The following is a 27,664-nucleotide window of genomic DNA, read 5'->3' as shown; positions in this document are numbered from 1 at the left end:
TTTTAACACATAGTGTTAACTCACATAAGTTATCTTATGTGCATGTATTTAACTTAAGGTGGAGTGCTACATAAAAAGCAGGAAAATAAAGAGCCCATATTGTTTTGGGAGCTTCCCTGCAAAGGTAGGTATTAGACCTACAAAGGGAATATTTTGTAATTTAGCAGGTGAGAGTTTTTGATCTTCCCTAGTCCTTTCAGTTTTGTAACAGTTATTTGAGGTAACGTATTAAATAAGAAATTATCACACACATTACTCCAGTGAATTTTTTTAATACCTTGAATGACCTATTCATATGTGTAAGAACTTTCAGCTGAATATAGAACTCTAGAAAATCTTCCAGTGTTCCAATAAGTTTTTCTAAAAAAAACCTTGCCAGGTCTGATATTTTCATATCAAATATAACTTTGGCTTAAGCTATTAAACATTTCAATAATTATGGAGAAAATGTGTTAAGTTTTTTATTAATTATTAAGCTTTTGTCTAAGTTTTGGAGATGTATGGAGAATTCCTTCACTTATATAATGCTATTTTTTCCTGGTCTCTTCCTTCATGCCTGCCTTACTTCTTCCTTCATAGCTTCTTCTCTCCCTACCATCGTTCATCCACTGGTCTCTTTTTTTTAATATTTATTTTTTAGTTTTAGGTGGACACAACATCTTTATATTTATGTGGTGCTGAGGATCAAACCCAGCACCTCGTGCATGCTAGGTAAGCACTCTACCATACCCTCATTATCAATGTAGACTTCAATACCTGATTTTCATTCTTATCATGTGTCACTGATTTAAATGGAAATGGCCTAATGCTGGAGTCTAGACTTAATTCTTTGGCTGTTAAAACCTGAAAGTCTTGCTGCTTTCCACAGTAGACTTCTTCCTCTTATATCCATTCATTGACGACTTCTCAGGAAAATCACAATATCTTTTAATTGATACCTATATTCATCTAGGTGCCTCAAGTTAATAGCTGGCATTATCATTTTCACTTCTCATCCTTATACTCTTTGCACTCCACCAATTCTCTCTTATGTTTTCAGCTATGTGCACTATTCTTTCTTCATGGACACTGCTTACCTTCCTTGTGGCTCTCATATGCATTGCATAGATTACTGTTAAACGTCTGAACTAATTTCCCTGCCTCTCTTCTTGCCTTCTCTGCTTCCTACCCTCTTTCAAATCTATTTTCCACTCTGTTACTTAGTAATTCTTTTCCAAATCCACATGTCATGGTTTGGATATGAAATGTACTCCCCAAACTCATGTGTTGAAGTATTGGTCCTCAGTGTAGCAATGTTCAGATGTGGTGCTCTTGAGAAGAGATTGTATCATGAGGACTCTGACCTCATCAGTAGATTAATCCACTGAGGGAATAATTATCTGATGGCATCATTGGGAATAGGTAGAAAGTGTAGGAGATAAAGCCTAGTTGGAAGAAGTGGGTCACTTGGGGCATGACCTGAAGTGTATATCTTTTGCCCCTTCCTTGCTCTTTCATATTCCCAGCTGCCATGGTAAATAGCTTCCTTCTTTCATGCTCTTCTGCTATGATATTCTGCCTCACCTCAAGCCCAAAGCAATGCAGACAACTGGCCAGAGACTTAAACCCCTGAAACTGTGAGCCAAAATAAATCTTTCCTCCTTTGTTTTTCTGTTATTTGTCAATGAGACAAAAACTGACTACTAATACATGACATTTGATATTATCACACCCAACTAAAATCCTTTAGTGTCTTTCCATATCTTTATAAAGACGTAAAAGAAGCTTCATCCTTATTAAGCTCAATATTGAGCTACTATCAAGCAATCTCTTGTATTTTTTGTTTTTCTGTAGGATAGAATTAATAGTGTATTCTTGTACTGACTGCTGTTTCATTCCTATATGCCTTTGGATGGGTCTTTCTACCTGCAAAAGAGCCTATCCTAAAAGTGGGCAAATTTTTTATTCTTGAGCATCCTGCTCAGACATTATGTCTTATACAAATTGTCCTGTGATCCCTTTTCTTCTCCCACCATTCAACAAAATTCTGTATTTCTTTGTAGTGTTTTGATATCCTGTAAACACTTTTAATTGATACCTATACTTCCCTCTTGTTTTAATTATTAAGTTTGTAGGCACTATTATTAGACTATCATTCTCTTCTTGTTAATTGTGCATCAGCTATAATAGTCTTACTTCAGTTTCTCTTTGTGTCCTCAATTACTAGCACATAATAAGCACAGGTTTTAAAATTTTTTTTTGCTTAGCTGAGCTTAACTGAATAAAACCAACTATTATATTATTTAATACATTGCTATCCAATAATTCCTATATCTTTATTTATGGAGTATACAGTCCAGATCCCCAGTGGTCTCTTGAAACTGCAAAAATCATTGGATCTTATGTATACTGTTTTTTTCTTATGTATACATGTCTATGATGAAGTTTAATTTATAAATTAGGCACAGTAAGATATTGCTACTACTAATAAATTAGAACAGTTATAAGAACATACTGTAACAAAATTTTCAGAATCATTACTCTTGTGCTTTGGAGTCATTATTAAGAAAAATAAAGGTTATTTGAGAACAAGCCCTGTGATACTGAAATAGACCATCTGGTAAGTGAGACAGACACTGATTAGTGGGCATGTAGGCTGTATAGCATGGATACACTGGACAAAGGGATGATTCATGTCTCGGGTGGAACAGAGCAGAGCATTGCAGAAATTCCTGTTGTTCAAAACATGAATTTGAAACTTATAAATTATTTCTGGAATTTTTCTTTTAATATCTTTTTGTTGGGGGGTGGCACGTACCAGGGATTGAATTCAGGGGCACTCGGCTACTGAGCCACATCCTCAGCCCTATTTTGTATTTTATTTAGAGACAAAGTCTCACTGAGTTGCTTAGCTCCTTGCTTTTGCTGAGGCTGGTTTTGAACTTGTGATCCTCTTGTCTCAGCCTCCTGAGCTCTAGGATTACAGGTGTGCAGCACTGCGCATGGCCTCTTTTAGTATCTTTAGATCACTGTTGACCATGGGTAAACTGAAATTGTGGAAAGCAAAACTATGAATAATTCTAACTACTGTAATAATTAAAAGTGTGTGTACACTCTCTGTAAATTGCTTTGTAATTCTTTGGGGACTAAATGAGAAGTACTCTATTGGTCAGGGTTAGTAAGGAGACAACTTGGTAAAGACTACAGAGTGCTACCTCTTCAGTTTTTCCTGAACTGAAGACTTTCAGTTGCACCTAGATTTAAGACAAAGTAACTTTATTATAGCAGATGGATAATCCAATTGGAGCTGTCCATTTGCATATATAGACCCTCATTAGACAGTACATACCAGAAGAGTGAATGGGTAACTGTGTGTGAGTATGTATGCACGCAGAGAGCTCATGCTACTAGTTCTATGTACTTTGTAGACTGAGTTTAAGTAAAATGAAAATTTGTGAATAAAATGCTACTTACAAATACTAACACCTGTGAACTGTGAATTGTTCTTCTAATTGATATTCCTATTTTCACTCTTCCTTTTCTTTCATCCATTCACCAAGTCTTTTTTTGGTGCGGGGGTGATATGGAGATGGTGAAGAGGCAAAGCAGATATCCACTTAGGGCAAGAAAAGCAATGAAGACAAATTACAGATTTTAAAAAAACAACAATACCACAAACATAAAAAATTCAGAAAAGTATTTTAAATTCATTGCCTGAAACATCACTATGTTTTTTTCCTTTACTTTTAGCTTTAAAATTTTTGATTGCCTTATCATTTGACAATTTTGTAACACTGTCTCTAATGAGAATGGATAATTTAGTATTCCACTCAAGCAAAGTTATTAAGTTTGGAAAATTTGATTTTCAGTTTGTTCACATGTTATTTGCCAATAATAATGTCAATTTTTAGTATTGCTAAATTTGGGAAATTCTGTCATAAATTTCTTGTGTGAGCTTTCATTTCAAGCACTTTAAGTCTTCTTAGGCAGTAACAACCCTGAGTGCTTTCTAAATTGCTAAGACTCATTAATCTGTTTGTTGTCAAGTTCTTGTTTTAAAGAACTTCTTGTATTATTTCATTACCTTATAGATGCCAATATTTCTAGTTTCAATGTATTTATGTGGTTCATTTTCCTTCATCAATTATAAAAATTTTGAGTCTATAATTTTTATTTACTGATTTTAGCATTACCTGATTTTTTGCAGTAATATTTTTGTCAAAATGATTTCTATTAATTTCACATAGTAATACAAAATAATTTTATTATATAATGTAAAATATGATGCATTGTTAAATATATTCCCAAAGAAGAAAATCATCTATTTTAACTAGATTGATGAGAATTGAATCCTGAGCTTACAATTGATTTTCTACAGCTGGGGATGGATGAATACATTGACTCCACTGTCCACTGCCTTCAGGCACCTTATTCCACAGAGCACATTCTCATCAAGATTACATCACCTGATGCTTCCCTGTAGGCCAGGTGAGTTGTCTCAGTGGATGCCAGGAGTGTTCCTGGGAGTCATTTCTACACCAAGACAGCTAACAAGAACCTGAGCACACATGGAAGTGCTTGTGAAAAAGCCACAGTTTTAAATGCTAGACCCTATCACATTAGTGTTGCACTTGGGACCCTTCAATATCTCCCAATTTTTTTTTCTAGTAAAATGCAACTTCCTTAGCAATGTCTATAAAACACTGTATGGTTTTGGTTTTTCCCATTTCTCCAAATTAATCTTCAACATATATCTTTTGCTTTGGCCCAGCCATACTGGTTTTACACTAGTTTCAAGAAAATGCCAAATTTCCTCCCCTGCCCTCACCCAGGCCATCAATGCCTACCATTCCTTTCACTTTAGGATTTTTGTTTATTCTACAGAGAAATTTTTTCTTCGGTCACCCATTCTAGTCAACCGTTCTTTGCCTTTACATATCCTTCTGGTTCTAATCTCCTTTTGGAAGTTGTCTTTTGAGTTCTCTAAATGTTTTTTTTCTGGGATGTGTAACTTTTTCTTAACATCCCTTTCGTAATGGTCTAATTTATGTAATATGCGTATGATTGGTGTGTACCTATATTCTAATTAATCTATGAAATATGCGTATGACTGGTGTGTATATATGCTATATAGGTGTATTGCTATATATTTTATGTTTATATATGATAGCTTTATGCATAGCTCAAACATTGTGTGTATAAGTCCCAATTTGAACTCATTTCCTTCCCCAAATCTATTATGCCTCGAGTGTTTCCTATTTTGTGCCATCACCACTGATTCACTTGTTTGCCCAAGTCAGAAACCCAATCACCCTACCTTCTCATTTGCCTCTGCTATCCAATTTGTCACTGGACTATATTGATTTCCCCTCATGAACACCTCCCAGATTTATCCCTTCTTCTTCCTACTTAGCTCTTCAGTCTTATTTCTTCCTGGAGTGATCGTAAAAATCTCCCAGGGAAGACTTCAAGTGGCCTGCTTAATTTCTTCGTATCTTTCAGCCTGCTTTCAGAATGATTTTTCAAATATTCAATTTTGATCATGTCAATACTTTAAAATTCTTCAGATATGGGACTTCACTTATTAACAGACGAATTGTAAATTAGGCTGGACATCTGTTTCACGTTCACATCTGATTTCATTTTCCCTAGCACAGTTCACCCAACTCCACTCACTGCACACTAGACAAGCTTTCTTGTTGCACTTGCTCTGCTTTCCCTGTTCTGTTAGCCAACTGCAACCCAAGGGCCAGCGCAGGCATTCTGGCCTCGCACCTGGGCAGGGCCACAGGACCCTGTACTAGCGCTCCTCCGCTGCTCTTTCAGCCCCGACCCCCAGGGCTGCCTTTTCCACCCCTGTACCGCCCGCTCGTCCCCCAGAACCGACTCACGGGTGTCCTCGGTGGGGGGGGGGGCACTCAAAGATAATGAAAGAATGAGCGAAAAAATGAGAATGAAGCTTGAAAACAAAGGATTTGGATTCGGATGCAGCCGCTTCACCTAATTCTAATGGTGGTCCTTTCTGGGCTGTACTCTGTGTGAGGCAGTATTCCTGCCAGATATAAACCGGTGCTCCAACGCCACCCTCCCTGCCCACCCGAATCCCCGCACGTCTCGCCGCGTGGCGGGAAAGCCGGCCGCCGGCAGCTCTGACGGGACCGACTCAGTCGTCAGCGCCCCGCGGCCTGGCTCACAGAGGCGGCCTGGCTCACAGAGGAGGCGTCGCTCGCGAGACGGCGTCGCTCACAGAAGCTGCCTGGAGCCCGCCGCCAGGCCCGGCGCAGAGCAGCGCAGGCGGCCCGCCTCGCGCCTCCGGGACTGGGGTTGTCCTGAAGGCTGTGGATGCGGGCGCGCCCCGTCCAGGGCCAACCCGCCAGCCGCTCGGAGAGGCTGTCGCCGCCTCCTGCGCACGCCGCGCCGCTCCCGCCCCGCAGGCCCAGCACGCTGGGCTAGCGCGCGCCGTCCGTTTAACGGTTCTGGCCCCTCCGGGGTGCTACCGCCCTCGGGGCCGGCGCCCCAGGCCCCGCCCCGCGCCCCCCCCCCGCAGCCGCCGCAGCCCCTGTCCGCCCCGCCCCCGCGCGTCCGGGCGCCGCGAGCCGACGCGCGGCGGGAGCCGTTCCCCGACGGGCAGCGGGGCGCTCGGCCGCCGCGTCTGGGCTGAGCGCCGCGACGCCGCTGCCTGAAGTCCTCCCGGATCTTGAGGCGGTAGGTGTCGGCGGAGGATAAGCAACAGCGGGGCGAGAGTGACGGGGCGGGCGGGCGCAGTCTCCAGCCCGGCACTGGGAGAGCTGAGGCGAAGGACAGCGCTAGGGTGGTGGGGTCGGTCGCTGGATCCCCCCCGCAGGTGGGATGTAGAATGGGATGGGGTGAGCTTGTCGGATGACGGCGAGAGGCAGCGCAGAAGATGGGGAACAGCCGGCTGGGATCCAGTGGTCCGGGGACACTGGGGAGGGGGCCACCCAAACAGGTGAATAAGTGCGCAGCGACCTCAGTCTCTGTGCAAAGAGCGGCCCAGGTGCCAAGCTGCTTTCAAGACTTTTTTCTAGCCCCTCCCCCGCCCCAAAAGATAGGGATTCGGGCAAAGCTACAGAAAAAAAGACAGTTTTTATTAGGGAACTCACAAACAGCTTTGTCTGGACAGTTTTTTTTTTTCCCAGCTGAATGTTAAATAGTGCTTGCACTGAAAAATGCTTTGAAAAAACTTTTATTTACTGAAGTTATAAAGAGAAGGCATGAAAACTGGGATGGAATTTACAGCATTGTGATATTTTGCGTTTGATTCTTCCTAAATGTCGCAACCAGGCTTGTGGAATGCGAAATGACTTTCACCTCCTAAATCGTAATTGGTTTATCTCTTGTTCTCCTATATTTCCTCTGTTACTTATCATCTATCATTTTATAAGTACAGGTAGCGTTTTGTTTTAGGAAATACTAAAGTTGTAAAAGTAATGGTTTAAATTGAGATTAAATCTTATCTGTTATCACACAGGAAATATACACAAGGTAAATGAAAATAATCTTACTTGTTAATGTAGCAGAACCATCAGCACTTTCCAAAGAAGTCAGAATTATTTTTAAAATTCTCAGTGCTGGGTTTCAAGCCCAGGGCCTTGCGTGTGTTAAGCAAGCACTTTACTCCTGAGCTACACCTCTAGCACTCAGAACCCTAGAAGTTAAATTGGAAAATTTAAGTAGAGTAACCAGCTTCTAAAAACAAGTGCATAGTATATTTCTTATGTCATGACCTCTAATTAGTATGGCAGTCCACTGTAAGGAAAACATAATTACCATATTTATTTAATATTCCAAGAGAAATTATAAATTGAGGAAACAAAGTATTAACATTTTTTTTCAGCAAGACGTTATTCATAAATGTTCCCCTTATAGTTAATTAATCCATAAATGTAATACCTACATGGAATAATGGATAGTCAAACGTCTTACAAAACAGGCAATTTTAGAGACAAGGACATGAACTTTGTAGTCATATTTTTCACTTCTAGGCAATTACATAATTAATTGTGTGGCTTTGGGTATGTCTCTTATTTTTCTGAGCCTCAGGTCTTTCATTAGTAAAAATGGAACTAGAATTATTTTTTTCCAAAAGTTAATGTGTGGCTCAAAGTGTAATGAGATAATATAGGTAAGATTTAGCATATGACAAGATCTAAAAAATATATTTTAATTAAAAGATATGTGCTCATTAATAAGATTGTGTCCAAATTGATCAATTATGTGCTTATTATTCCCATTGTACTGTATTTGAGAAAAATCTAGGTTAATTTAGAATTTCAAAATTGATAGGGCCAATTTTCTTAAAACAGAAAAGGAACCTAAGATATAATTGGTATTGCCCTATGTGCAATAGCAACTACAACTTAAGTTTCCTGACTGATGTTCCTGACCAATATTCTCTTCACACAACTTGGCCTTTTAAGATGATTTGTTAAGTATGGGTGAACTTGGAAAAAAAAAAAAGCCAGCAGCCATTTTTGTATTAATACAATGAATATTTTTGATATATTGAATCAAAATATTTTTTAAAAAACATTATGCCACAAAACTATATATTTACATTTTAAAAGACAACTTTCTGATAGGTCCACTACTTGCTACTAAGTCTTATAGGTGGGATTCTGTTTGTTTGCAACTGTTGTCCTTTTTTAGCAGTTAATATCATAAATACCTACTCAGGTGGTACCAGTAACATTGAGGGGAATTTTGAAGGTGAAGCAGGCAGTAGAGTTTAAGAAGTATTTTGTTTACTGGTTGTGTAGTTCAGTTAAGCCTTTAGGTTAAAGTTTGTGGAGTCCTGTCTTGATTATAATTCCATAAATAGGTTTTATAATACTAATTATATCTTGTCAGAATTTTAATTTTTCCATTACCAACAGTAAAATGGTATGTATTATGCATTGCAATCTTCAATTTATTCTGTTTAATGCCAGTGCTTCTATGCAGGCATAGATTACATTTTTTTTAACATAATAAACAGAATATTGTATGGTACCATCTTTTCTAATTTTCTTGATGATGTGGATTCATATATGGGGAATCCTAGCAGTTTCTTTCCTACAACAAACTGAAATGTTAGATAGCACTAAAAAAGCTTTAATTTTTTTGTTTACTTGTTTTGCAAAATCATATAATAGAGTTCTGTAACACCCCAACCCATGAAAATCCCTAGTTTGAATACTCTGGATTTGCCTTGCTCAGCAAGTGGAAAAGACTTTTCAACCTGCAACTCAGTTTCAGCTGAGCAATGAAAAACAAGGAACTGTGTGCCAGAGTACTCTATTCTTTTGTATTCCAATTCACTAGTTTCATAAGGGAAACAGGATGGAAAGTTACTGCATAATAGTATTAGGGTCTTCATTAGAATGGCTAGCATAGCAACATATATTAGATTGCTTTTTTGGTCCTTATTTTAAATATTCCCTTCCACATAGAAAATATGGAGTAAATATTTGTGAGGGCTTTCTTTATACTTATGCTTGTAACTCTTTTTTCACTTCCTGTTACATTAAAATTGTCTTGCCAATAACTACAGCTTTAGAAGTTTCTTAATAATTATGTTAACCAGTTAACAAACATTACAAAGCTAGGCAGATATTAATTTATTATACTGACTAGCTTATCTCCAAATTTCAGGAAAAGGTTAATTTTCCTGAAATTAGTTATCATTGCTAGTTTTCTCATGTCATTTTGAAGTTTATAATTTTAACATTTGGATTATGTATATCCAAAGTTAGGTTTTAATAGTATATAAAGCATTTCTTGGAACTAAAAGGGAGTTACCTTATATTATGTTGCCCCTAGACTTAGGATTTGTTGAAGATGATGTAATTATAGTTAGTTTTATGCTTGTTTATTCAAAATTAAGTGAGGTTTTACTTTTGACTTATCTTGATGTACATCAAAATTAAGAAAGTATGTGTCCCACACAGATGTCAGAAAATTTTAGTTATATGGAGAGATACTTAAATTTATGGAGTTCAAAATTAATTATGTTGCAGGTAATAGAATACAAAGATAAATGAGGTATAGTTTCTGTGGTGTCAGATAACTCATATCTAATCAAATAGGCATGTACTGTATTTACTATGGTATATTTTAGAGACACTGACAGTGGAGGATGAAAATAAGGAAAGAGAAATTACTATTTTACTATTAACTATTTTTTAAGAATTAGAGAACTTCATGAAACTATTTAATGTTACCTGTTGAGATATGAAGACATTTTATTAGGAAATAGCCAGAACTTGACCTTGGTCTTTAAGAATGAATAGTTATTTGGGAGAAGAACAGCAGGGAAGATGGGGGAACTCCAGACAGAACCTAAGTTTTCAGCTATATGTAAACCAAAATAACACTAATTTAACAATTTTTGAACATCCACTGTGTACTAGACACTGTGATGCACACTGGAGACATGAACTATAATTTAACTTATGCAGAAAGTACCATATTAAAAGAGGATACAGGGTTGTTTTGTGAGATATAAAAAGATACTTATCCAGAGCTTGAGCAGGCTATCCTGGGTGTGAAATGGAGAGAGAGATTTGTGGATAGTTAGATTGTAGAGTGATATCAAGAAGCATGGGTATGAGCATACTCCTCACTTTCTAGATTCTTGACCCTTGGGTAAATTATCTTATTTCTCTAAGCCTTAACTGTAAAGTGAGGATAGTAATATTACCTAATGTTGACTGAATTCTTATTATGTTTCAAGTGTTGTATTAATTGCTTTTTGTTATGTGTTTCAGTTTTTCATCGATGTGACCAAAATACCCAACGTAAACAATTTAGAGGAGGGAAAGTTTATTGGGGGCTCATGGTTTGAGTTCATAGATTACATAGACTCCATTGCTCTAGGCTTCACCTAGGGCATTATGGGGGAAGGGTCTAGGGGAGAAAAGCTGCTCAGCTCTCAGCAGGGTCCGGAAGCAGAGACAGAGAAAGGAAGGATCCTGCAGAGCAAATGAATCCTTTCAGGGTAAAACCCCAGTGATCCACCTCCTCCAGCCATGCTCCACCTGCTTACAGTTACCACTTAGACCATTCAAACTAGGACAAAACTGATTAAGTTATAACTCTCTAATCATTTTACCTTTGACTATTCTTGAAGTTCATAGGAGCTTTGGGAAAACACTTCATATTCAAACTATACAATATTAATTAGCCTTCACATCAAGCCTAGGGGAGACTATCTATATGTTATCTATAGTTATATAATTAGGTGATAGAGCCATGTTATGAACCCAGGTAGGGCTGACATGAAACCTGACCTCTGTTAAGAGTGCCTAGTTTATAGAGCTGTTCTGAGTAAATGGTTTATTGTACATACTTTCCTGGGGATATTACCTGTTTCTGTTATTAATAATCCAGGAGATATTGGTGAACTGAGTTTTCAAAGCAAGAATATGCATGAAGAGGTCATGGTTTAAAGAGAAAAAATACTATATTTACCATTTGTTCAGGGAACACTTGTTTATTCCTATTGTGGACCCAAGTCTAGGTACTGTGTTAATTGCAGGGGCACAGGGTTAATAAATATTGTTTCTCACTTTAAGATAAATCTGCTTTTTACTTTTGTTTAACATGGAAAACAAAACAAAGAATAGTACAGTGTTCTCTAAATGTTTTGATGTGGATGGGTCTTAAAATGGGTCTTAAGATGGGTCTTAAGAGTGGAAGCATTTAAATAAATCCATTTAAAAGGTGATCAAAAAGATGAATTAAGAACTACTGTGGAATTAAGAAAGTAGATGTGGAACCAGGTGCAGTGGTGCATGACTGTAATCTCAGCAGCTGGGGAGGCTAAAGCAGGAGGATGGGTAAGTTCAAAGCCACCTTCAGCAACTTAGTGAGGCCCTGACTCAAAAAATAAAGAAGGCTGGGGATATGGGTAAGTGGTTAAGCACCCCTAGGAAAACACAGAGAATAGACATGGACATGAAGAAAATGTGTGAGATATAGTTTGGAAATAAAATGGACAGATGTCAGAGAATTATGTGATTTAGACTGTCACATTGAAAGTGTGTATCTTTACAAAGGGTAACCTAAGAGACTTGATGATAAATTCAGTAAATATAGGAGAAGGGGCATATTTGGGGTCAAAGTAACTTGATTTTGGATGTTTTCAATTTGAAGTGCCTATTGCTAATAAATTGAAATAGCATGAGGCAGTTGGAAAAATGGAGCTAAAACCCGAGCGTAGATAGTGAAAGTATTCATTAGATCATGTTTATCATATACATAGGTAGATACAACTATGAAAATAGATGAGATGAGGTAAGAAAAGACAAATTTAGTCATGTTCCTACATTTAATTGGAGAACAGAAGTGGCAATCAAATAGATAGGAAATAGCCCCAAAGGATGGACCCAAGAGAAGTTAAGCAAGGAAAATGTTTTAAAGAGGGAATGTTCAACTGCTGCATATCATCATAAATGCATTTTTGGGTTCGTATTTCCCACTTCTAAAAAAGATCTTCAAATGAGGGTTTTGGTTATTTGTATATATGTAAAACATCTTGATTATATTGTCCAAATAATAAAAATTTGTTTTTCTCCTCTTAAAGTATGGAACCTCAAGGTCTTTGTGACAATGGAAACCAAAAAGTTGATTGGTAAGCCGCTTCAACCAGCAAGACCTGTTCGTCATCTGACTTCTCCACCAGGTGAGTACATAGTGAACAGTTCATTAAATAGTAGTTTGTGAATGCCTGATTAATGTTTAAAAGACTAAATAATATGTAAAATAATTGCTTGACATGGATATTTAAAGAAATAATAAAAACTGATGATCTCTGTTTGAAGAGTTTACAAGTATTAACAAAAGAAAAAGATTCTTAATCTACCCGTCCACAGTCTACCAGACTAAAAAGGATAGGAAAAGTAGTAGTCCTTATTGAAAGTAACTGTGTGATTTTTTTTTTTTCCTCCTGTCTCATTTTCATAGTTAACTGACTTACAAATTGTGCCCTGTGATTATTACCATGCAGAGTGGTCACACTGGAGAATTAACTTTTTGAAAGATATATCTATGTACAAAACAAATAAAAAATAAGCCCAGAAAAATTTAACATAACACAGATTGTTTGGTCATTTCATACTTGTACTCTAATAGAAGTTATGACTGTGCTTGAGTTGAAGTATACCTAATTTCAGAAAATCTAAACCAAACAACAATCTAAAATTAAAATGTTCTTTTGCCCTTTAAAAATACTCCTTTGAAATACTCTTTCAAATTCTTGAAATATTTGATATTTACTGAGTTGGAATATTAACATTTTTATTTTATTATTTTTTGCTAGAATGGCTTCTATATTCTAACCTAGGTAATATAAATATAATCTGTTTGAATTCTCATTAGTCCATATGTTTCAACTGAATTAACTGACAACTTAGCAAAGAAAAAAATATAACCCCTTTTCATCAATACAAAAATGAAGCAGAAAAAGTAGAAATAGAACCAGTTCTTGTCTCTTGTTCATTCTCTCATCCTTGGTTCCTAAAAGGCAGATTATCTCCATTTTACTTGATTTCCTCTTAATGTAGTTGTGATTCAGGATGGACAAATGAAATTAATGTTTTTCTTGGACCATAGCTTCAAAATGCTGAACCTATGTCCTTCTAGTGCACTAAACGCAGTTGTATAAGGTCAAATCTCAGGTTTTACCTTAAAGGAAAGAAGGCATAACACCATTGGCAGTACCTCCTTTCTGTCACCAATTTCGCCAGCACTCCTCTCTCTCTCCATCTCTGCAGATCTAGGTCACCAATCTCTTCCCTCCAAGGCTGTTACATAGGTGAATGTGAAGGGACATGGAATGGGCAGGTACCCCTGATCTCTCATTTAACTATAATCCTCTTAATTTCAGTCAGTGGAATTAGGGGCTTATTAAATAGAAAATTCAGTAAATTAGAAATTAAGTTTCACCTTTCTCAACACACTTCCCTACTCCCTGAACAACTCAGGTCCCCAGGGAAATCTTGTACTTTTTCTGCAAGACTTATATTGAATGATATCCTTTTGACAAGCCTTCCTGATAACTGCAAACCAACTCTGCTCTCCCCCCAGTACCTTTTCTAAATATCACATAACTTACCATATATCAAATTATAATCATTATTTATTTATGAGTTTATCTTTTAAAGTGAGGCCTTTTATCTTTAAACCCTTTTCATACTTGTATACCTATCCACTAAAACAGAGGCTGACACGTCATAGGGTTAAATAAATATTTGTTGAATAGATGAACTATCAGAAAACATTTTAAGATAGTCCTGAAGTTATCATAGATACTTAAGCGTTTTAGGTGATGTTATGTTATTTATTGGCATCATGGTTATTTAAAATAGTTTTTTTTCCTCTCCTGACAGGACCAGTGTTTCCTTTCAACTTTCAAAATGAATATCCATGCAACACGCAGTGCTTACAAAGTGGAGTTAGCAGAGTAAGTCTTAGAAATTTTAATAAACATGAGCCTGGGAATGTAGCTCAGTGGTGGATCACATGCTTAATATGCATGAAGCCCTGGGTTCAATCCCCAATGTGTGTGAGAGCGCGTGCACACACATACAGAATAAAATTAAGCATTGTAGACTGAAAAGTAACACTTGTTAGATGGCTGTTATGTCAGATTCTGTACAAGGTGATTTATATATTTGTGAAAAGCTCTGATATATTTCAAATATATGCTCAAAATAATATATCATCCTTTTACCTACCACCTGTAGTCTTCAAAAGTAAACATTTTTGTTGCATTTGTTTTTAAAAATTTTTAAAGAACAATCTAACATAGTTTTAAAACACATTGTATATCTTTCACTATCTCATTTCCTTCTCATCCTTCCCAGAAATAACTGTCCTCAGTTTTTTTTTTTCATGAATATATTTGGACTTTTTCTTTGTTTAGTTTAATACTTTTATCTGAATAATATTGTATCCATGATTGGTTTTGCAGGTTTTCCTTTCCCATTAGTTTATATTAAAAATTTTAATGTTTTGACTAAGTAAAATAGTTATGAAGTGTAAAATTCCATTTTTATCCAGATAATACCATAAATAAAATGTGCATGTACAAGCATTAGTATATTAATAAATAGAATACTAAGCAACTTTACAATGAAAAGACCAGTTCTATATTTGCTGATATAGAAAAATATTTTAATGCATGGAGAATGTCACCTTATTTTCATTTTCTGTTGAAAGGCATTTGTTTCTATTTTACAATAAATAATAGTGATTATCCATCAACATGTTTCATTTTCATACAAGTTTGTGAGATTCCTTGTGGTGTAAAACTAGAGAATTACTGTGTTAAGTGTTCTACCTTCATTAGATATTGCCAAATTACTCTCAAAGTGGTTTGTGTGTGCAGAACATGAGAGCTCTGCTCTGATTATTCCATACCCTTACTTTGTTATTGTCAGACTTAACATTTTTTCTTTGTTCAGTGGGTGAGAAATCATTCATTTAATTTGACCATTTAGATTTATTTTTTTGTGTGAATTACCAATTCATTTTATTTGCCCATTTTTCTTGTGTTGCTTTATTCTTAATTTATTTTATTGTTCTTATATGCACAGAAAATATTTTCTTTGTGAGGAATCTGGTCTGTGAAAGAGTAATTTTCTTTGTGTATGAGTTTGTGAGTCTTTGAGAAAGTACACTAGAAAGTCATGTTTATTTTTGTTATTTCCAATACAAAGAATAGTGTGCCTTATGTCATAGGCCCTCTGTGTTAAATAAATGTATTCAACAGGGCCATTGCTACCCATTTGGTATGTACAGTGCAAGAACTAGAGCAAGTACAAAAATTTTAGAAAAATGCAGATTTTCTTAGAATATGATAGTTTGTTCCCACCTGCTAAAAAGTCTACATCAGTGCTGTGAAAGGTACCCTTTTAGATGTACCACCTACACGTGGTAGTCTCAAGTTTAAAAACCTAGCTCAAATCTTTTTTATATGTATGTTTTGGGTTGGTTACCAAACCGTTTTTGTATTTACTTGTCTTGCCTGTAACATGGCAATCATATTTTCCTTATCACTTACATGATAACTACATAATCATTATGATAATTAACCAAGATAACATATAATTACTTTATAAAAGTTTTTTCAATTTACTCTTTTACTTGCTGTGAAAGATTTTGAATGATCAGTATTTTCATTTTTTAATGTGTGCAAACATGACAAAATAGTTTTTACCTTTGAGTTTGATTTTAGGTCTTATATTTGAGTAAATATTATAAAGTTAGTGAAATGTTCATCTGCTAAAATTTTCAGATGTATGAAATTTTTCATGCATAAAAATGTCCTATTAGAGTTAATTACATTTGAGAGTCAGAAATAACTTTGGGGAACCTAAATCTCTGGCATTTCCTATTTTTTCCCATCTCTGTTTAAAAATAAAGTTAAAAACCTGCTAATGTTTTATTTTTTTCTGATTACTTAATTTGATGTCTTAGTGATGGAGAATTATCTTCTTAGTTTTTGTTTTGTCATAGGGATAGATAATTAGTCCTGCTTTTAGGCACAGCTCCTTGGGTAGCAAGGAATAGTTTATAACTTGTCAAGAGAGTAATTAGAGCAAAGATGTTCATTTTTCAGTATAGATGTCTCTAAAGAAATCACCTTAGTGAATTATCATAGTTAGGGACTATTTGTAAACTGATTTTTGCAGTACACAAGGAGGTCATCTTTTAGGGATAGGATTGTGTTGACTGTGGTTTTTAAACTGGTTTATAAGAAGAGAACTATTTATTTTACAATGAGCAATCTTGTTTTGTCTTCTGAGAACAATCTCTTTTTGTTATAACTTCTAGTTAGATTTACAGGAAGATAAATTGTAAATCAGAATGTTTCTTAATGGACACTTAATCAGAAAAACAGCAGTTAAAAATGAATCTTTCAAATCTCAATTAATTCAGCCAGTCTCACAATGAAGATAGTATTTTAAGTACGGCCAGGAAACACTGGATTTAGGCCTCTCTCCCCTCAGGACAGTGTTTCTGGTTTTTTTTTTTTTTTTTTGTTGTTGTTGTTGTTTTTTTTTTGGTACTGGGGATTGAACTCAGGGACATTCAACCACTGAACCACATCCCCAGCCCTGTTTTGTATTTTATTTAAAGACAGGGTCTCACTAAGTTGTTTAGTGTCTTACTGTTGTTGAGGCTGGCTTTGAACCTCCAAGCCTCCTGTCTCAGTCTCCCCAACTGCTGGGATTACAGTTGTGTACCTCCTGTGTCTAGCATATGATTTTCTTTTCTTCAATGAATGAACCAGTTTTTATTTCCCCTATTTCCAAGGTGTTATAGGAAACGGTTCATGTGCTTATAAACTGACATAGGCATCTCTTTTGCATGAGATCAAAAAAGTAAACATTCTAGTAGTTTTGCAGGGTTTTGTGAATAACAATGTGTTTTTTCCATCAATTAAAATATTGTAATGTCTTTGGAACTATTTATGACTTCATAATTCATCTTTGATCTACCTTTCAAAAATAACCAAGATTATAGCAAAAATTGTTAAATATATTTTGAAAGATGTTTTTGTTATTCATTTTTATTAAGTAAATCTATAGTGGTTGCCTATTCTTTGGTTCCAGATATTCCTCAACGAATATTTTGATTATTAGGAAAACATTTTGGAGTGGTAAAAACAGATTATATAAGTTTAAAAAATGTATGTACTTCTTTTTCAACAGTGTAAGACGAATGGAATGCAAGCCTTTTCTCAAGGTCTTAATGAACAGCAGCAACATCAGTCTCCAGTTAAGAAAGGTAAAATTTTACCATAATTCTTACATTTTATCATAGATCATCTTAATATTCATTAAAGCTGACACTACTTTTTGCATACCTGTAAATTGCAAACCTATGTATATAAATATATAAATTGCAACCTGTGTATATAAAAAATTTTGTTATATTTTTTCAAGTTGATCTGTCTATATTAGGCTATTGGTTTTACAGCCCAGGAGACCAGAATAACAATGGCTTAAACAAGATGGAAATTTATTTGATCTATCCTGTAAAATTGCAAGCTGGTGTATAGGCTCTGCTCTGTAGAGTAACTTCTGCCCCAGTGTTCTCTTATTTCTATGCCATCCTCAACAAGTGGCTTCCTTTGCTTTGTCCAAGGTAACTGCATCTGCTCCCAACCTTGTGTTTCCTTTCTAGTCATCTGGAAGGAGAAAAGGGGAAGGAAGTTTTCCTTAAGAGTGCAGCCCAGAAATTACATGTATTACTTCTCCTTATATCCCATTTCCATGTTCAGTAATGCTGTGCCTAGCAACAAAACAGATTGGAAAAAATAAAAAGTATGAAAAAGGTTCTATTAGATTTCACTTATAGTATTTACTTCTGAATTTCTAAATGAAACTTTTAAAATTGTTATTTCCAAATTTCTCCATTTTTGATATTGTATAGTGATGTCAGATCTTCACAAATGAGAACTTAGGTCTTCCATACCAACCCTTTTACTTCTTCATCCTTCCATTCCCCCTCCCCACCATATAGATATTTCAAAGTTTTAGTTAAAGTGTTAACCACTCTTTATATTATTGTAACTATGTAAATACAGTTGTTTAGCCATCAAGTGCATATCTCTTTTCTTATGCAAGCCTTATTTTTTTCCTAGAGTTAACATTTGCTATTGCTAACTTTTTTCTTCAAATGCTCCAACAACTCTCTCACTTTTCTATAATATTTGTGTTGAAGTTTGTTAGTTCTTCTTTTTCCTCTAGAGGGAACATTTTCTTATAAAATTCTCCATTATTCTGTTCCAGTATGGAGTATCTATACTGCAATAATGCTTTGTAGTAGTTGTAGAATAGACCTTTACTATTGTCTTGGGATATACCTGTATAAATATTTTCTTTTTTCTTTTTGTTAAATTGAAGTAAAATTTGCCATTTTAACCATATAAAATGTTCAATTCAGTGACTTTTGACACATTTACAATATGCAACTATCACTGCTGTCTAATTCTAGGATTTTTACCATTCTCAAAACAAAACAAAACAAAACACCTCATCCCCATTAAGCAATTACTCCTGACTCTGCTCTGCCTAGGTACTGACAAACACTATTCATTTCTGTCTCTAGATTAACTTATTGTGGGCTCATACAAAGAGAATTATACAAACTTGGGCCATTGCATCTAGCTTCTTTTACTTCTATAAAAATTTCAAGGTTATCCATGTTATGTCATGTAGTTCAGCATTCCTTTTTTTTGACTGAACAATATTCCATTGTATGAATTATATTACATTTTGTTTGTTACTCAGTTGATGAATATTTGGGTTGTTTTCACTATGAACATTTGTGTACAAGTTTTTGTTTGATAACAGTTTTTATTTGGGGTATGTATCTAGAAACAGACTTACTAAATCATATGGTAATTTTGGGTTTAACTTTTTGAGGCACTGTTAAAATATTTTCCACAATAGCTATGTAGTTTCTATGTCCAGCAAACACAATACTAGACTTCTGATTTCTTTACATTATTGTTTTCTCTTTTTAAAATTTTTGCCATCCCTTTTGCGGTAAGGAGGTATATCTCATTGTGGTTTTTGATTTTCATTTCTTTAGTAATTGATGATATTGGATGTAATTTCATGTGTTTATTGGCACTTGTATTTCATCTGTGGAATAAAGGTCTTTTAAAGTCCTTTGACAGTATTTTAATTTGTCAAAGGTTGTTTGTCATTTTGTCACTGATTTCTAAGAGTTCTTGACATTAGACTATTATCTTTTCTTCTCTCTTCCTCCCTCTCCCTGATACCTATATCCCCTATGCCCCCCAGCCCTGTGTGCAATATATTCATTCTGAATACTAATCACATAAAGATATGCAGATTTTTCTTCTGTACTGGAACTCGTCCTTTCATTTTCTTCATACTGTCTTTTAATATACAACATTTTTAAACCTTGATGAAGCCTGATTTATCTATTTTTATTCTTTTGTTGCTTATGTTTTTAATGTCATATCTAAGAAATCATTGAAAAATCTCAAGTCAGGAAGACCTATTTCCTTCTTAGAGTTTTATAGATTTTTTTTAGATCTCATGCTTAGGTCTTGATACACTTTGAATTAATTTTTATATATCCTCAGAGAGAATTAGTGCAGCCTCTTTTATGTGGATACACAGTAGTCCTATGACCACTTGTTAAAGATACTTTTCTTTTTCCATTGAGTGGTTTGGAACCTTTGTTGAAAAACCTGTTGGCATTGGAATAGGTGTTTATTCCTGAGCTTTCAATTCTGTTCCCTTGTTCTATATATCTGCCATTGTGCTAGTACTGTTTTAATTATTGTAGCCTTGTGGTAGATTTTGATATTAGAAAATACAAAAATCCTCCAGCTTTGTTCAAGTTTGTTTTGGTCATTTGGCATTTTTTGCAATTCCATGTAAATTTTTAGGTTTAGCTTTTCTATTTGTGAAATAGGCCATGACATCTTGATATAAGTATGGCATTGAACCTATAGATCACTTTGGGAGAAATGTTCCCATCTTAACAGTATTAACATTTTACATTACACAAAACAGATGTGTTTTTATTTAGTTCTTTGACTTCTTAGTAAAGTTTTACAGTTTTTAGTGTATGAGCCTCATATCTCCTTGGTTAAATTTATCCCTAAGTATTATAGTCAATATGTTTTTGAAGCTGTTACAAATGGGCTTTGATGGGTGGGGGATTGTTCACTGATAATGTAATATAAACTTATTTTACTTGGGGATATTGCCATGGATTTATGGAAATAAAAATGTAAGAATATTAACTTTTCATTTTATGCTGTATTAGTCAGCACCCTATCATTATAACAAAATAACTGAGATAATCCTATAAAGAAAACATGTTTATTTATAGTTTGTGTATGGGGGGGGTGTTCTAATCCATAATTATTTGGCCTTGTTGTGTTTGGACTATTGGGGGTGCCAGATGACAGTATTGGACAACATTCGATGGAGTAAACTGCTCACTTCATGATCAGGGAGAAAAAGAGGAAAGGAAGAGAGGCCAGCGTAGCATAATCCTCTTTCGGAACATGCCTTTCCCAAGGACCTTCTAAAGTTTCTACCACCTCCTAGTAATACTGTTCTGAAATAGTGCTACCCTGAAGTATCATTGTTCTTTAACATATGAACTTCGGAAGGAAACATATCTTAACCATAGCATGTGCCAAAAAGTTGGGTAATCTAGAAGAAAAAGAAAAAAGTAGTAGAAAAAAATTATTAAAAAAGTTACAAAACTAACTCAAGAATAAATAGAAAATCTAAATAAACCTATAGCAAGTTGGATGATTAAATCAGTAATTAAAAACCTCCCAATATAGAATAGTCCAGGACCAGATGACTATATTATGAATTCTGCTAAATATTTATAGAAGAGTTAACATTAATCCTTCTCAAACTTTTCTCAAAAAATTGAAGAGGAAGAAACACTTCCCATTTATCCTGTGAGGCCAGTATTATCCTGATACCAAAGCATAAAAGAGAAAACTACAGATAATATCCCTTTGAAAAAAAAATATATATACAAAAATCATCAGCAAAATAGTAGCAAATAAAAATTACCAACATAGTAAAAAGATAATACAGCGTGACCAAGTGGGATTATTCTCAGGAATGCAAGGTGGGTCAACATGCAAATTAATAGTAATATACCATATCAACAGAATGCAGGAGGAAAAATGCATTCATCTCAGTTGATGCAGAAAAGCATTTATGAAATCCAGCACCCTTTTCCAGATAAAACTTCTTAGCAAGTGAAGAACAGAGGTTCACAAGCAGGGAACAGATGGGAACTTTCTAAATATAATGCAAGGTATATATGAAAACCTAACACTAATATGCTCAGTGGTGAAAGACTGAAGTCTACTTTCTAATATCAAGAATAAGGGAAGGATGCCCACTTTTACCATTTTTTATTTAACATAATCCAGAAACAATTAAGCAAGAAAAAGAATTAAAAGACATTTAAATTAGAAAGATTGAAGTGAAATTATTTCTACTCATATATAATAAAATCCTAAATATAGAAAATCCTAAGGAATATTCATTATCAGCTAATAAATTAATTCAACAGAGTTGTAGAGTTGATTATCATTGTTCGTGATTTTAATAATTGATTCATCTCTTTTTTTGTCTTAATCAGACTAGGTAAAGGTTTGACAGTTTTTATCTTTTCAAATAACTATTGGTTTTGTTTATTTTTCCCCCTGTTAACTTTTCTCCAATCTACATTTATCTCCACTCTCATCTTTATTATTTCCTGTGTTCTTCTAGCTTCTGCTTGACTTTGCTTTTCTTTTTCTAGTATTTTAATATATAATATTAGAAATTGCTTTGACATACTTTCTCTTTTCAGTGTAAGCATGTGTAGCTATAAACTTAGCTCTGAGCACTGTTTTGTCTGTATCCCATACATTTTATATATTATGACCGTTTTTGTATGTCTGAAGTATTTTCTAAGTTCTCTATTATTTATTATTTAATCCATTGGTTGTAAGAGGATGTTTAAATATCCACATAATTTTCTCTTTTCCCAGTTTTACTTCTATAAACTGTTAACTAATTTCATTTCATTTTGGTCATAGAAGATATTTTATATAATTTCAATCTTTTTTAAATGTATTTTTTTAGATGTTGACAGACCTTTATCTTATTCATTTATTTATATGTGGTGCTGAGACTTGAACCCAGTGCCTCACTCATGCTAGGCAAGCACTCTGCCAACGAGCTACATCCCCAGCCCCTAATTTCAATTTTTTTAAATTTATTGAGTCTGTCTTACAGCCTAACATAGCGCAAATGTGTTTTTTCCCTCTCAAAATTCCTGTTGAGACTTAATTTCCCAGTTTTATAGTATTGAAGTGGTAGAGCCTTTAAGAGGGGTGAATAGGTTTTAAGATGTGTTAATGATATCTCTCTGGACTACTAGCTCCTGTGGCACTAGATTAGTACTCAAGACAGTAGATTGGAAAAGTGAGTCTGTCATGTACCCTGCATCCCTCTAATGTATGTGTTCTGGCTATTTGATGCTACCTGCCATCTTCTAATGCAGCCAGGGAGCCATGCTAGACACCATGCTATTTGGACTTTCCAACCACAGGAATTATGAGCCAAGTAAATGTTTTTCTTTCTGTGTTACCCAGCATCAGGTATTCTGCTGTATCAATACAAAATGGACTAAGACACTTAATAAGAATTTGTTTCCCTTAAAGTCGCATTGTAACTGTCTTCCACAAATTTTGACATGGTGTATTTAAATTGTCATTCAGTTTAAAATTGCTTTAAATTTCCTTGTCATTTTCTAATGAATTTTTTTGAAATGTACAATTTAGTTTACAAGTTATTTGTTTCTAAATATATTGTTATTATTGATTTCTAATTCAATTTTGTTTTCAGAGAATATAGTCTATGTTATAGACTATATATATAGATCGAGCCTCTTAAATTTACTGAGACTTGTATTATGTCCTGGCATATAATCTGTTGACTGTACCGTGTGTACTTGGAAAGAGCTTGAATTTTGCATTTGTTGGTATAGTTTCTTTACATGAAAGTGGTTGATAGTATTTTTCATATTTATCTTTTTATCATTTTTTTGTGTCTAGTTCTATAAACTGCTGAAGGGGAGGGGTTTTATATTAATTGATATTAGTGTGAAATTCTTCCCCTTTTATTTTTTTTAATTTTTGCTTTACATATTTCAAAACTGTTATTGGCACAACAGGTTGTAATGATCTCTTTGTCTGATATTTGTCACTCCTGCCTTGTTATTCCTAGTCTTTGCATTGTTTATCTTTTTACATACACTTTCAATCAAAATTGTTATTCCTAGTCTTTGCATTGTTTATCTTTTTACATACACTTTCAATCAAAATGTGCCTTTATATCTAATGTGTCTCTCTTGCAGACAGTATACAGTGGGGTCTTCTTTTTTTCATCCACTCTGCTAACCTGTAGCCTACAATGCAATAGTTAATGGTAGGGTTCAGAAAACTCTGGCTTGCAGACCAAGTGGCTGTTTGTGTAAATAAAATTTTGTTGAAACAGAGCCACACTTTTCAGGTATGTTATCTACGGCTGCTTTTGTACTAAAAGACAGAATTGAAGTTGTGACAGATTATATGGCCTCCATATTCTAAAATATTTTTTATCTGACCTCTGACTTAGACCATTAACATTTGAAACATGCTTGCTGATAGAGTTGGATTTAGGCCTAGTACCTTATTATTTGTTTTTGTTGATATTTTCTGACTTTTATATGGTAGTTTTCCTTTTCTTCTTTCCTGCCTTCTTTTTAAGTGATTAATCTTTTTCAGTTTTATAATCTAGGGTTTATAACATAGCATCTGTGTAATATATAGCATCTAATCTTTCTACTTGTGATTAATATTGTACAATTTCTAGCATATTGGTGATGGTGCAACCTTGTAACCATCTGCAAATCACTTTAGTTCCCCACACTGTATATCTCTGTACTTTGAAAACCATACCTGACCATGTTAGAATTTTTGCTTTCATTAGTAACACATATTTTAATAAAATTTAACAAGAAAAATAATAATATGATGAAAATTATTTTTAGTGTCAATTGAGATTATATAGGTTCATTAAGGTTCCATTCTGGCAGGATCGAAATTGACCAATGGATGTTATTGCTGTTGTTCTTTATAATACCCGATCATTTTACTAGACTTTGAGTAACCATTTGAAAAAAGTCCTACATTACCAATTTACTCAAACAATTCTCTTTCTTCCTTTTCTTCCTTAATTACTTGGCTTCCTTTCTAAGTAAAAGGGAAATTAGATGTGGCAGGTGCTTTTCAAACCTTTCTCCTTCTCTTTTGCATAGATGCTATTCATGATTTTATAAAATAATGGATAGCTCAGGGAAAATTAGAAAGAAATGAGCAACATAGTGATCTAGAAGAGTTTTATTTTTTACAACATTACATTTAATGTTTAATATCTACAGAGAGGATTAAATACAGCAGAGATTTCCTGTTGAAGCTCTCAAGTGTTTCCATCTGCAGGAAAAAACCAGACTTTCTGCCTGATCATCCCATTGTACTTCAAAAACCAGTATGTAGTTTCCTGATTTTATATTGTAATATTGTATTCCAAGTATTTGTCTATAACATTTTCATTTTATCGTATCTGTAGATTTTTAACTTTTTTTTACGGCAAAATATTAGTGGTCCAGCAAAACACAAAAAATCTAAATGTACAATGTAAAATAAATATCATTGTACTCAAGAACTAGAATGGAATAATTACATTTTGTTAGTGAACTATTTTTCTATTGAAAGATCATGAAAATATCATTCTATATTCTTAAAGTTCTATTTTGGTTTTCAATTAAGTTCTATAATTCACTGTATGATATGAGGTGGGAGGGTCAAGTCTTTATTTTTTTTTCCCCCTCTATGGATATCCAGTCATTCTGGCAATTTTTATTGAAAGGATAGTCTTTTGACACCAATATGGCAATATATGCATGGTCTCTTTGCAGACTTTCTAGTCTGTTGATCAGTTTTTAATGTGGTAAAACAAGTCATACCATTTTTTTTTCAATGTGTCTTTGCTGTTCTTAGCTCTTTATATTTCTATGTAACGTACCAAATTCCATCAGAATAAATATATGCAATAAATATACATCTTTTAGGATATTTATTAGAAATGACTTGGCATCATCTGTAGGTTCAGGTTGTATCTCCACTCTGTGTACTGGAAGTTCAAACTTGGACAAGTCGCTTAATCTTCTTGAGCCACCATTTTGCAATTACAGATAAAGATGTCAACCCCTCCTAGTTAGAATTTAAGTATGATACCTCTCATTATGTAATCAGTAAATGACTTCTACCCATCTCTACTGATGTTTGACTGAAATTTGACCTTTTAAAACATGTTCTTATAGACACTATTTTATACAGGTAAGGGCAACTATGATTCTGTCCTGATTAGACTCACAATATAGGTGTACTGATAATGGCTCAAATATGAGACAGTACTACCTTCTGTTTCCATTTTGGGGATACTAACCCTTGGAAACCATAGTGTTTATCTCCTCAGTAAAAATATTTTTAAAGTTTTATATTGTCATAGTTTTTATTAATATTTTGTAATTTAAACTCCATAATAGAGACCTCTTTCTATTCTTAAAATTAATTCAGTCAATAAATTTTTAAAAAATATTTTGTTATAAATGGACAGAATACCTTTATTTTATTTATTTATTTTTATGTGGTGCTGAGGATCAAACCCAGTGCCTCACACATGTGAGGCAAGTGCTCCATCACAGAGTTACAAATTAGTAAATATTTTTAATAATATTGCTCACAAAGGAATGTTTAATGAGGAAAAACGTAGTTGATGATATTTGAGTCTCCTTACCTATTCATATAATCCTTGGTCCATAAGAATAAACATAAACACAGTGCTATATAAAATAACTTTTTCATTTTCAGACTTTCCAATTTAATAACACTTTTATTTTATAAATAAAAGTTTGACTTACACTTTCTTATGAACAAACATACATTAGAATAAAGTTTTCATTTATGCATTAATAACATTTATAAAACTAACTACTACAGAAACCCAAGAACAGATTTGTAATTCAGTTTAATATATTTAAAAATGAATTACATAGGTTTAGTGAAACAGAACTGTTTTATTTGACAATTTCAGTTACCTTAATAGTTTCTATAGTAACATGCATTTAGATCTGTAAACACATAAGTGGATTCACAGTATTTGGTTTGATAAACTAATTTGTAAAAACTACTAAGTTAATCTAGTTGATGATTTAACTCTTTCTTCTATATTACAGGAAAACAACCAAAGTTTTAAGTAGCATTTTAAGAACAGATGAATATGAAGATAAAGAATTATTCGTTTTATATTTTGGACACCTGAAAATGAAGTGGATCTAGTAACAATAACTGTAATGGACTGTGACAATTCAATTTATTTTTAATTTTGATGGTTGGCTATTTGGCTTCTCCTAAAATGAAAAAGAGATATTTTAATCTATAAAGAATTTTCTAATCAGTTTCAGCTTTGCAGGACGTTTCCTGCAAAAATTGGGAAATAACAATGGAAAGTAGGAATTTGGTTAGTGAAGTGGGAAGACTGTATAATTTGCATGTTACTTGCAATTTTTTGTTTTTCATCACTTGTAATAATGGAATGGAAATGTAAGCTGTAAAGATTCTCAAATATAAAGTATTTGCTACGATGTATATATGGTACATAATTTCTTGTTGCTTTAAAAGTTGCTTTTGTTCTGTTTTGCACTGATTTCCTACCAGCACTTAAACAGATCATTACATTTTCTCCAAAGGCCTAGAATGATTTGGGGTGGGCAATATATGGTTGTCAATGACAGGAGGGAGAATTTTTTAATATACATTTCTTTTCAAATATATGATTGATGTCTAGGTTTTTGATAATAACATTGTCTTAGATTTGTAATTACTAGCAGAGATTGACAGTTTAAAAACAGTGGTAGTGAATGAAACTGAGGTTGAAAAATAGCTGCTACTGTTTTGGCCATGTGAACAGTGGAAGTTGAGCAATTACAAAATAAAACTGATACTTTTATTTCCAAAAGAGGAAAAATTTAGGCATTTGAAAATAATTGAGGTGCATTAAGT

The 27,664-nt window shown here is 34.3% G+C and overlaps 1 protein-coding gene across 1 annotated transcript; it reads left to right on the top strand.

Moving 5' to 3' along the window:
- Positions 1 to 6,316: 6,316 nt before the first annotated feature.
- Positions 6,317 to 27,250, top strand: LOC308633427 (uncharacterized protein C8orf88). Its single transcript, XM_081266244.1, has 6 exons — positions 6,317 to 6,684; positions 12,563 to 12,661; positions 14,367 to 14,440; positions 17,697 to 17,772; positions 24,982 to 25,088; positions 26,839 to 27,250. Exons 2-6 carry the CDS (start codon positions 12,589 to 12,591, stop codon positions 26,860 to 26,862), a joined length of 354 nt encoding a protein of 117 aa, XP_081122370.1. The 5' UTR covers positions 6,317 to 6,684; positions 12,563 to 12,588; the 3' UTR covers positions 26,863 to 27,250.
- The last annotated feature ends 414 nt before the right edge of the window (positions 27,251 to 27,664 follow it).

Source organism: Spermophilus citellus, assembly GCF_964194105.1.
Source record: "Spermophilus citellus genome assembly, chromosome: 14".
In the NCBI taxonomy this organism is placed as follows: Eukaryota; Metazoa; Chordata; class Mammalia; order Rodentia; family Sciuridae; genus Spermophilus; species Spermophilus citellus.
This window is presented reverse-complemented; position numbering and strand designations above follow the sequence as displayed.